Source organism: Bombus affinis, chromosome 9, assembly GCF_024516045.1.
Source record: "Bombus affinis isolate iyBomAffi1 chromosome 9, iyBomAffi1.2, whole genome shotgun sequence".
Taxonomy (NCBI): Eukaryota; Metazoa; Arthropoda; class Insecta; order Hymenoptera; family Apidae; genus Bombus; species Bombus affinis.
In genome coordinates, this window is record NC_066352.1 from 11,989,523 (window position 1) to 12,001,246 (window position 11,724).

General features: G+C 28.4%; 3 protein-coding genes across 5 annotated transcripts; 2 read left to right on the forward strand and 1 right to left on the reverse strand.

Annotated features, from left to right (window-relative positions):
• The first annotated feature begins 473 nt into the window (after positions 1-473).
• LOC126920202 (uncharacterized) lies at positions 474-4,305 on the forward strand. Its single transcript, XM_050730234.1, has 8 exons — positions 474-799; positions 914-1,089; positions 1,167-1,279; positions 1,348-1,764; positions 1,838-1,898; positions 2,004-2,172; positions 2,239-2,398; positions 2,464-4,305. Exons 1-8 carry the CDS (start codon positions 512-514, stop codon positions 2,724-2,726), a joined length of 1,647 nt encoding a protein of 548 aa, XP_050586191.1. The 5' UTR covers positions 474-511; the 3' UTR covers positions 2,727-4,305.
• LOC126920212 (multiple coagulation factor deficiency protein 2 homolog) lies at positions 4,296-6,549 on the reverse strand. 2 transcript variants are annotated; one of them, XM_050730261.1, is made up of 6 exons: positions 6,404-6,549; positions 5,357-5,475; positions 5,129-5,176; positions 4,799-4,956; positions 4,580-4,728; positions 4,296-4,506 (listed from the first exon to the last, which is right to left on the reverse strand). In XM_050730261.1, the coding sequence occupies exons 2-6, from the start codon at positions 5,462-5,464 to the stop codon at positions 4,328-4,330; spliced, it is 642 nt and encodes a 213-aa protein (XP_050586218.1). In that variant the 5' UTR covers positions 5,465-5,475; positions 6,404-6,549; the 3' UTR covers positions 4,296-4,327. The 2 variants fall into 2 exon arrangements, with proteins under 2 accessions (XP_050586218.1, XP_050586217.1); XM_050730260.1 differs by lacking the exon at positions 6,404-6,549 and adding an exon at positions 5,615-5,791.
• Positions 6,518-10,478, forward strand: LOC126920197 (general transcriptional corepressor trfA-like). Of its 2 annotated transcripts, XM_050730211.1 has the most exons (11): positions 6,518-6,667; positions 7,082-7,212; positions 7,299-7,441; positions 7,517-7,667; positions 7,746-7,978; positions 8,057-8,126; positions 8,194-8,276; positions 8,313-8,534; positions 8,610-9,766; positions 9,837-9,968; positions 10,051-10,478. In XM_050730211.1, exons 2-11 carry the CDS (start codon positions 7,104-7,106, stop codon positions 10,070-10,072), a joined length of 2,322 nt encoding a protein of 773 aa, XP_050586168.1. In that variant the 5' UTR covers positions 6,518-6,667; positions 7,082-7,103; the 3' UTR covers positions 10,073-10,478. The 2 variants fall into 2 exon arrangements, with proteins under 2 accessions (XP_050586168.1, XP_050586166.1); XM_050730209.1 differs by having other exon boundaries at positions 8,194-8,534.
• The last annotated feature ends 1,246 nt before the right edge of the window (positions 10,479-11,724 follow it).

Consider the following 11,724-nt stretch of genomic DNA (forward strand, 5'->3'; position numbering starts at 1 on the left):
ACATTTAAACTGTTTTGATTATACTTACAAAAAATTCAAAAATGAATTCAGTAAATTTATATAGTAGGGACATCTATAATTTTTTACTAAATTTATAATATAAATTATTGTCTATAGTTGGTATCGTAGGAATTGTTGGTGAATTTAATTTTGTCATTTAATGTAAATAAATAAAACGAATAAAATTTATATATATATTTGACTGATCGAATTCATTTATTTTTTCAATGAGCAATCTAGTTGTTTATTGTAGATTAAAATGTTTGATTCTTACAGTTTGAAAAATGATTTTAAATTTTATAAAAAGATATTAATACAGTTCATAATATCTAAATTATATTTTAAACTTGTATTAGATATTTTTAAATATTTCTATTGCGTATTTAATTAATAATTTCGATGTTATCCTTGGATAGTTGACTAGTTTAATTGGATAATATATGAAGTTATTGATCAAATTCGAAAGGCGAATAAGCATGCGCGTTTTTCTTACTATGTAAATGGCAAGAGGATGATGTTTTACAAAGATTTGCAAGTGCTTTTTCATTTTTTTACGGTTTTGTTATACGTTTCCGGTGAAACATTAATGAAGAAAAATGAAAAACGTACCAGCCTCAGAAATAATTATCAGATGTGCCTCGACACTTTTAAGATTCAAGAAGATAAAATTATTCGAACGCAGGAATCCTTAGATATGGGTGCTAAATATTTGAAGGAATTGGAGTTTAATTCTAGAGAAGAATGTTTAAAATTCTGCTGTGATACAGAAAGTTGTGACGTGTTTATTTTTGAAGAGAAGGTATAGATAATTTCATACAAAATAAATAAGCAAATAATAAAAATATTTCTTTTTATTTCAACAAATAAATGATTTATTTTCCACTAATAATAAAATAAATTGAATACCATACAGAATCCTGGAAGTTGTTATCTTTTTCAATGTGGCCCATTGCATGACTTCAAATGTAAATTTACAAGTCATGCTAATTATAGTAGTGCAGTTCGTAGTAGCTATAATACACAAAGCAATTCACAATTGGAGAAAGAAAGTACGATTTCTCAACAAGAACATGAATTGAAATCTCTTAGGTATGAAACCATAATTTTGATATTCATAATATTTTGATGATAAAACAATAATATACATATTTTTTATTTATATGAAGGAAATTAGCAGACCCAGCACCAATAGAATATTCTTTCACAGAATCCCCCATGAAATTAATTGTAACATTGGCACCAAAATTATCATTAACAACATCCCCACCTATCAAACAAGGTATATACAAATTAAAGTTTTGTGTTTCTAATTCAACAAGACAAATGTATAATAATATATGTTTGTAGTTTGTACTAAAAACCAATATGAATGCAGCTTATCTGGAGATTGTATAGCAATATATAATGTATGCGATGGTATACCACAATGTACTGATGGATCTGATGAAGCAACAGATGTATGTCCCATAGAAAAACCAACAAGTTTTCCTTCTATAGCCCAAGGAGTTCAACCTCCACTACCATATCAACAAATGGTTGATCGACATAAACCCTATGCTCCACTGTATCCTCATGTTTCAGAAGTTAATTCTTGGAAATTGCCTAATTTAGCTCAGCAAATGATTCCACCTCAGCTACTTTTATATCCAGCTCGTCAAATGGAAGGTGCTCCAGGGTATCAATGGGATTATCAACCCATATATGATCGAAATAAAGCCATTTATAATTCTTATCCTGAACAAAGCAATCTAAATCCTTCTGAACGTAAGTAGTATAATTGTAAAAGATTATTTTATGAGTGAAGTGGAAGTGCATTAAACTGTTTCATTTTTAGAAGATCAGTCACATATTTTCAATCATAAGGGATTGGGTGTAATAGGAGAAAAAGAATCAGATGGGTAAGGCATCAAATTCTAATTTTAAAGAAGACATTAAGCAATACAAATATTAAAGTAGTTATATTTAATCTTGAATTTTAAATTGTTTTATTTATAATTGTTTAGTGGTACATACATGGATGCAAAACATCCATACAAAACATCGTATTTCCTATCATCAAATAGACAAAACAATCAGGTTTATCTGTCTCCATCTCCAATATCGAATGTGCAACAGAAGCAAATAATGGAAACAGAAAAGGATGTTATTATTACAACAACACCTGCTTGTGATGTATGTGTATTCTATGATTTCTAATTTCATTGCAATATTAACATTATATTATTTTTTATCTTTCAGACATCACATGAACAAAAAGATGTCTCATTAAAAAGTCAAGAAATCAGAAAAATTGATCAAAAAGGGGAGAAACATATAGTACATGGAAAAGAAATTAGTCAGAATATATTAAAAAATGAAACTCTGAAATTTAGTCATATTCAAACAAAAGAAACAAAAGGTGCGTTATTAAATAATGTTATTTTTGTCCAATGCTTTGTTATAATTTAAATATATTCATTTTAGAACATAAAAGTGTAATAGTTATAAAACATCATAGCAGAGAGCATGGAAGAAATACCTTAATGGCAGAGCACTTGAAACAAGTAAATGAAAATGAAGTTTTGAGACCCAGGGGAGCAGTCATATCGTTGGCTTTAGGACTTACAATAACAGCTATTACAGCTACATTGATTGCTTGTCGATTACGAGTTGTCCGAAGACGTGGAAGACGGCACGGACTATATGCTCATGATGCAGATTATTTAGTAAATGGAATGTATCTCTAAGTGAGTATACGAATTTCTTTAGTCAAAGGAATGTAGTGATTTTCATACTATTTTAAGTAACAAAACAAAAGTGTTTTGTCTTAGTAGTCTGATTTTAAAACTAATTAAAAAACGAAAATGTTTTGATTCATATTCATTTTATATTTGTGAAATTTGTTTCACCATCTTATGTGCGACAGATATTGTATGAAAGTAATTGTATTAAATTTGTGAAAATTTGCTATAAAATTATATTTTTTACAACGAATATTTAAAGTATTTTATAAAATAAATTTTTGCTCGAGTAACTTACATTTATCAAATTAGTATTTTAATTTGTACAATAATATTTGATTTTTAAAAAATATTGACAATATAAAAAGAAATTAAGAATTTTCGAATAGAATGAATTCTACGATAAAGCGCAACACGAAAATTTACTGTATAATTTGAAAAGGCTTTAATAGATTTAACGGTGAAACTGTACACAAGCGAATGTAATACACATGTATCTTTAATTCAGTGCAGCTGTGTTTGAAAAAAGAGAAAACTACCAGCTTATAACAAAATTATATTTATATATAACTTTTACAATCATACAATACAAAGGTATATACGATTCTTAATAATAGAATCACTGTTTTCAAGATTATAGTAACTAGCTATTCTAAAAAAATTGTTACTATGTCATTTTTATACCTCAATTGTATCAAAAAGAAGCTAGGTACCAAAGTATTTCTTCAAAGTACTTACATATCTCTAAAAAGGATTGTTCTTATTTCACATGAATGTTTCTACATAAAGAATACATGTAGTATATACATAAATTCGATTAATTTGTGCTGTTGAATACAATGGAAATATATAAAAATTGCTATGTCATTACGATTGTGTTATATGTGTAGAATTTTTCATACTTAGTAATTTTATTTGTATAAATACTATAACATTATTAGTTTAACCAAACCCAACAATTTATATAAAATATGAACAAAATAATGGAAGCATTTAAATTATCAATACTTCTGCTACTTAACTAACTATAAGATAGCTAGAAATTTGAAAAAGAATCTATATTAAAGAAAATTGTTCTTATATCTTTTTACATTAAAATTTTATGGATTAGAATTAATCTGTAATATAATTTTCATGTAAAAAAATAATTACATGTTATTAAAAAACCAATTTCTAATGTATAACAAGGACATATACTAAATTCTGTTACAGCAAATAGAATTGTATTTGATTAAATTATACATAATGTTTCTCTCCAATATATATTTCATCAGTTGTATTTCTAATACTCCAATCACTTTGTATATAAAAAGAGACGGTATTATTTGTTCAAATATGAATATTATATAATCGAAACAAATTTATATTTTCGTTAAAATAAAAAATCCGTATATATTTATTAAAAAAAATTATTTTAGTTATTTTTTATTCAAAAAAAATATTAACAGAATAGAAATAATTTCAATTATATGCAAAGTAGTGGTCTGTATCATTATTGCAATGATAACAAGTGAAAATTATGATGATATTTATAAATGGGACTGTACGTATGTTCAAAATGAAATAAAAATACCATTTAATAACATTGAACATTGTATTGTATGCAACTATTGTCTGCCAGTAGCTGCTGCATATTGCTGTGCTCGTATAAATTCAGGGTAATCGATATACCCGTCATTATTACTGTCATCTAAAGAAAGTATTGGATCTATTAAAGTTACCAATTCCTCATCCTTAAATAATTTCTGTCCAGTGTTGACTCCAGCTACCTCTTTATTCTCTTGTTCTGAATATAAAGAGTTTATTATATTCTTCATGTTGAAAGTTAGTAACTTAGTAATTTACTGATTCATACATACCATGCCAATGAATTAAGGACTTTATAAGCTCACAACCATCTAACTTGTTATTATTGTCTGCATCATGCATTTTGAAATAATGAAATTGCAATTCTTGCTCTGACATTTTACTAGTATCTATTGGAACTTCCATGTGCTCTGCAATATGACTGCAAAAAATTTGTTAATAACTATAAGCTTAAGATTATAAGTTGATGATTTTACATCTTTGTAACATACGCTTTTTCATTAACTATGTTGGCAGCATTAAGTATTTGTTGTGAATGATCATGCCCATGCCCATGCCCATGTCCTTGTTGAACCGGTACTTGATGAGTTGGCATATGTTGCTGTACAGGTACTTGTTGAACTGGAACTTGTACAGGTACTTGCTGGAACTTTATAAAAATTTTATTTATAACAGTGCATGATTTCTTTCTAAATTATTTAAACTTGATTCAAATGTGCATTACACATAATACGACAAAATACATTAAATGTGTTTTAAATTATATTTATAATTATGATTATAAGAGGTACTAGATCTTTGGTATTTTTATGTAAACCTACCTGTTGTTGAGGAATTTGTTGTGGTACTTGATGTACTTGTTGAACAGGCTAAAACAAATTGAATATAAACTGATCTATGAATGAAACAATGATTAAAAATGCTATCCATGCAATTTATGGGTACTGTTTTAATATTCCCTAGTAATAAGAAATAATAGAATTGAATTTTGACTTAGACTTCAACATAAAAGCAACCATATGTTTGATTATCTTAGGAGGAAAACTTACTTGTTGATAATGTTGAGGTGATACACCTGGTGGAACTCTTTGTTGTTGAGCGTGTGTATATTTACAAGCTAAAGATCCGATTATAAAAAGCCACAAAGTCCAATTCATATTGTAATGTTCTGCAACAAATGCATGCGTTTAATTACATATTTACTATATATCACAGAAATAATACGCACATATTATTACACCTAATAATACTGCGTTAAACCTTCAATTACGAAAATAGTAGGAAATGAACAAAATTTTTGGAAATACCTTATGTTATTCAATGTATACAAAAATTGACATGAACGCAAATATCTTGTTCATTGGCAAGACTGTATACCGGATTACGAATTTCGAGGTTATGTTACAGAAGTCATAGACTGACGTGGACAGATACCGCAAGTGTTACTTTATGATATACATACATATTTGGAAACTAGAGGCTCAAAGTATAATAAAAGCAGAGATAAAGGATATCAACAAGATAATTTGTTATTAAACATTTTTTATTAATATAACTATTCTAATTTGCAATAAACATCATAATAGAAATGAATGGAATAGTTTTAATTTTTAATTCTATAATATTTTTACATGGATTAAAATAGAATTGATAAATAAAATTTTATAAACAAAATTCTTCTGTTAAAATAATAAAATAATAAAAGGCATCACTTAATTTTAATTTGGAGAAATTAGTTAAATAATTATAATATGAGAATCATTGCATTACTAGACATTATTTTACAGTCAATAAGAATGAAGTAAGAATGAAATCTTTAAGTTATAACTTCGAAATCTGTTGATTAATCATTTCATGTTAAATGTTGATGTATTTGTGATTTAAAATTTATTTCATCTTTAAAATAGCAACATTTGGTAAAAAAAAAAAATATGGTTTTAGTGCTTAGGTAGTGAATATCTGGGGAATATTTAAATATCTACAAATGGGCGTTGAAATATTTTTTTATTTATGACGTATCAACTTAAATTTGAATGGACGTGAGCAATAATTATTCAAATACATACGAAAAATTGAAATCGATCTTTATAACATACCCTTTATTTTTGTTCAAAATTTAAAATGAGTTACATTCTGCTTCTAATCAATGAGTTTATCCCGCCGTTTTGAGATCCGTGAGTACTTTCACAATGGCGGAAAAGTATTGCTCTACACGATATCAAATTTGTGATGTGACTGTAATACCTCTGGTAATACATTAAAAAATAACTAAATAATTTATGATTGTTGAGAAGAAATCATATTACTACACAAACTATCCATAAATTGGAAAATTTAAAAAGATTTAATCGGATCAGCAGGTATGTACCAAAACTACGCGGTTTCGTTAATTTTAGCACTAATTTTTGTTTTATACAATTTCAGAATTCAGAACTTTATTCCCCCCATATTTTTAATTTGTTATTACTTGTATTGAAATAAATATATTAGTATATAAAATATTGTGTGTTTAATAACCCATAATTTAAGATACACATTTAATATCTTTCTTTTATTTTAAATCCTTATCTTTAAAATATTTTGTACGCATTTAATTTTAAGTAATTAGAACATATATATTGTGATGTTTTTACATTCTTTAGTAATTGAATTTAATAAATAAACTGCAAAGAATGTGTACGATAGCTTGATAGTTTCATAATGTAAAATTTCTGTTAGTTATCATTGCTTTTTTGTGTGTTTTGTATTTTTTCGGTATTTTTGTCATATTTTAGAAGCTCAAATAATAAATGGAAAATGCCCCAGATACTAAACCATAGGAAGGTTAAAAAATCACAGAAGAGGGTATTGGTTAAAAGAAAACATTTTTTAACGAATTACCATGAAGCTAAGTCTTACAAACCATGTGAGTTTCAAAAAGAATATATGTTTATTCAGTTATACAATATTTTTAATATATTTAAGACTAATATCAAAATTTGATTGTTGCAGTATGTAAACAGTTACAAAGTAACAACAATTCATTAGCAAGAGCATTATCTAAAGAAAAGCATGAAGGTCAGTTATTATTTTCCCAAAATGTTGCTTTAATTGCTGAAGTACAAGATTTAGGTTTAGCTTGTAATAAACGTGATGTAAGTAAAGTATGTTAAATACAATAATATTTTGTCAATTTACTAAAATCAGATTTATAAAAATATATTTTTTAGGCCATTATATCAAATATCTTAAAGAATGCTAAAGAAATGCTTAAAATGTTAGTGACATTGACTGGTTACTTGACAAATACAATTTCATCTTGTCAAGAATTTGTAGAATCTGTTGCCACGAATATGCAGATGTCTTATAATTCTGCTGGAAGTAAGCTCTTTTACATATTATTTCTTTTTATATTATGTAAATTTAAAGATAGGTTTCCAGAAAAAAAAATTCTTCCAGAAAGGGAATCACTGAAAGGACTGTCAATAAAATCTCCAACTAGAGGAGTAGTGAAGCCTATGGTGAGCGGTTACACCATTACAAAACCCACCATTAATTTAAGTAGATTAAATATGCAGCATATTAATAATTCGTCAAACTTAAGTATAATACCAGAAGTAAGAACACCCCCCAGAAATCAAGAGTTAAACAATTCAATGTCTCCTAATGGAGTCTCTGTAAGACGTACATGTGTAAGTATTTTGTAGAATGTTTTAAGTTTAACAAAGTTGTTTGAAAAATTAAGTTATCGAACGAATTAAATATTGCAGAAAAATGGTCGCACATACAGAATGCCTGAAAGATTGTCTCCTTTAACAGTTGCTTCACAAAGAGATAGTGGTATGTTCTGTTAATGACTCATATTGGCATATTTTGAAGTTAATATAATTTCAGTATTCATTTTTAGATGAGAGCGAACAAAGATTAAGCGAGAGAAGTAGCAGAAATTCTACTGAACGGATGTCAGGAAGAATATCGGAAAGAATGTCAGGAAGAATATCGGAAAGAATGTCAGGAAGAATATCGGGAAGAATATCGGAAAGAATGTCAGGAAGGATATCAGAAAGAATATCAGGAAGGATGTCGCAAAGAATATCGGAAAGGATTCCAAAGTCGAAGTCAAGATCGCCGAAGAATCGCAGTTCTCGATGTAATATTGAAAATTTGGAACGTATAGGAAGTCCCAGAGTGAAGCTTAACGACGTATCGAAATTATTGCAAAATTCTCATACTATAAACATTCGAATGGTTTGTGTTACCAGTAAACATATTTTTGCATAAAGTTAGTTTCCACGTTAATTAATCTTTAATTGCTATCTACAGTTAACAGAGAATCGAAATAGTCAAGAAACTGATAGGTCAAGATGTAGTAATGAAGAAGATGAAGATTCTCAGACTAAGATTATAGCAGAGACATCAACTCCCGATGATTCTGGAAATAATAATGATGGAGCCACTGGGGATGAAAATGAAGAAAGCAACAATGAATTAGATACTACAGATGAACAAAAGAAAGAAAAAGTAAATGAAACAAGAAGTATTACATCAAACTGGGAGGATCCTCTTGAAGGACCAAGTTGGTTATTTGATAATTCCCAAGCCGTGCCTTCTTTTACAAATAACGACAAAAAGACTGATGATGTAGATGTTTCTAATGATGATAGTATAAGTTTCATATTAACAGAAAAAGAATCGAAGAATCTATTCGAAGAAACTATGCAAGAAATGTCGCCACTATCAATGTCAAGTAGATGTGCAAATCATGTGAATAATTCCAAGAATAGTATACAAACAAATAATGAAGATGAATCTAATATACCTCAACAAAATGAAAACTATTATAACGGAGCTATAATGAGAGATGCAAATGAAAACGAATGTAAAACAGAGAATGCCTCTACAACGAATTTGCAAAATTACATTACACAAAGACGGGGCTATTTTGAAAGTGACGATGAAGATGATTTCACGCTGATATACACACGACAACCACGTAATGTGCATTTTGACATAAATGATTTAAAGTTGCCAGTACTAGAAGAGTCAGCTTTGAAACCAATAATTCCAGCTGAACCAGAACCAGAAATAACGACTACCCTTCGAAAGATATCCCAAATTTGTCCAATCCCATCTGTTTCGCATGACACTTTGAACGAATCAACGTTTAACCAGTCTACCGTAAATCTACCACTGCTTGTGAATAATGATGATGAGACTATAGAGTTGGCGCCAGTAAAAAAAGAATCAAAACTATCGCAGCAGAAGAATAAAAGGCAGAAGGTAACTACGACGCACTTCAGTGATTTTATTGATAATACACCACCACTCAAGAAAAATAATTCTTACAAAAAGAAGAAAGGCAAACCCATGAAAGACCCAAGTGCTGTTAAAGTAGTGCTGCAAAAATTGAACGAATCCGATGTTAAATCTAGGACACCTTCTCCGAACGAAACAATTTCTCGTGATTGTAATCAATCTTTGTAAGTATATTCAGATAAATATTGATATATATTAACTATATATGATTATAACTTAAGTACTTATATACAGAAGTCCTGTATCTTCACGTGCGGACAATTCAAGCGATTCAGAAAGTAGCACGAGTACCAATAGCACATTTACTTGTAATCGTCCTAGACGAAAACGTGCTCAGATTTCATATCATGAACCTAATTTGATAAAGTAAGTAATTCATACTAAATTGTTTACATATTTTTTTATTTATATTAAGTTATCATGATTTCTTATTATCTTATTGTCTCAGGAAATTACGGAGGAATCAATAATTACAATGAAATATTTGTTGATATTGGAGAAGCGATTGATAAAATACTGTGTTTGTAAGACACATTGATATTCCCTTTGATGTAAATAAGTTACTAATGCGTGTGGTGAATTTCATTGGACGGACTTCTAAAAAAAGGGAAGAAAATGAAGGCAAAAATAGAAACTAAATTAATTTCTTCAAACATCTATAACATACTATACAGCAAGTTCACACTTCGAACTGTTCTGCTTCCATAGCTGCGCACATTTTTATTAAATCAGCAATTGTTAATTATTTACAGGAAATCGGCTTGCTTTGACGTAGTCATAGCTTCGATGATTTTGGCTTCCTCTTGTAGTAGTGTTCGTATGATGTACTTTTTGTATCCTTAACTATGTTTCAATGAATAAACCAACATTTTAGAACATTGCGTTTTTCATTGTTTTATCAATATGACTTGAAACTAGCAGATTTTTGTAATATTTCCAATCTGTTGTGGAATTATGACAAACGTAAATGATCCAATCACGCATAATTACGAAAAATAAAAAAAATGCTTATTGAAGTATTCGACGATGGATGAAGCAATTTTAAAAGACCGATTTTATTGGCAGTGTTCAAAGAGACATCGGTGCATAAATAAAAAAGAAGTATTACGTATAATGGATTTAACTATTTATTCCTTATCCTATGCTGACAGGTTTATAGAGGCATAGAGGCGAAAATTAAACATGTTTGTTTAATTTCAAGATGAAACAAGCAACCAGTGTTACCTTCTCCATATAAACTTTTTTATTAAATAAATATTTTTTAAATATCATTAGCACTTTGACTTTACTAAAATCTAATTTAATAATTGATATAGTAAATTATCACGATGAGAACTAAAAGTTTACAACTTGAAAAACTGTATAATTCGTTATGACATAATTGTCACTAACATAATTGATTTGCAACCTAGCAGCAATCGTGGGTGTACGCACGCGGAACTTTCTGTTGCTAAAAGTCTAAGCTTGAGGTCAACGCTTAATTTGCATAGCCGATATAGCAATGTGTTATAAAGCTGTTTTCATATTCATAGTTTCGTGTTTGTGATATCGCAAAGTGCCAAGAAAAATAGAAAGAAAATAGCTAGATATTCATACGATAAAATTTATCATGCGTATTAAACAAAATAATTATATTGTACAATGCAATAATATTTTATATTTTACTGAAACATTTATTTTGTCTACAAAATAAATAATTGAGGTCAATAAATAACAAACAGACTATATTGAAATATTCTTGGATTTCAGCCAATTTGTTAATTGGTAAACAGATTATATTTGAGAATCAATGGATAATCAAGCTTTATGGGATTAAACAATTTATCTACTCTGATGCTAGGACAACTGAGATAATCAGACAGATGCGGTTGTTTCCACGTTTTCGTAAACAAATGATTTTGAAGGGTTTAAAACGATAGGAATACCTTTCTCAGGTAAGTTAAAACGGTAGTTTCTAGCGATGAGTAAATTATTCAGGCTGAAAGTATATTTAATGCAATATGTCGTTCAATCTAGGATCTTGTTTAAGAGGATAGATGTTATATGTCGCGTATATTATTTTGCAAAAATAACAATATATATATTTGAGGGTTACATATTTGCAAAAGAAAGCGTATGAAAA

Coding starts and splice junctions, on each gene's coding strand:
- LOC126920202 (XM_050730234.1), top strand. CDS start 512: ATGATGTTTTACAAAGATTTGCAAGTGCTTTTTCATTTTTTTACGGTT. Junction 1,765..1,837: donor CAATCTAAATCCTTCTGAAC/GTAAGTAGTATA, acceptor CATTTTTAGAAG/ATCAGTCACATATTTTCAAT. Junction 2,399..2,463: donor TCAAACAAAAGAAACAAAAG/GTGCGTTATTAA, acceptor TATTCATTTTAG/AACATAAAAGTGTAATAGTT.
- LOC126920212 (XM_050730261.1), bottom strand. CDS start 5,464: ATGAATTGGACTTTGTGGCTTTTTATAATCGGATCTTTAGCTTGTAAA. Junction 4,957..5,128: donor AACAAATTCCTCAACAACAG/GTAGGTTTACAT, acceptor ATTTTTATAAAG/TTCCAGCAAGTACCTGTACA. Junction 4,507..4,579: donor GTCCTTAATTCATTGGCATG/GTATGTATGAAT, acceptor CTTTATATTCAG/AACAAGAGAATAAAGAGGTA.
- LOC126920197 (XM_050730209.1), top strand. CDS start 7,104: ATGCCCCAGATACTAAACCATAGGAAGGTTAAAAAATCACAGAAGAGG. Junction 7,213..7,298: donor AGCTAAGTCTTACAAACCAT/GTGAGTTTCAAA, acceptor TGATTGTTGCAG/TATGTAAACAGTTACAAAGT. Junction 7,442..7,516: donor TAGCTTGTAATAAACGTGAT/GTAAGTAAAGTA, acceptor TATATTTTTTAG/GCCATTATATCAAATATCTT.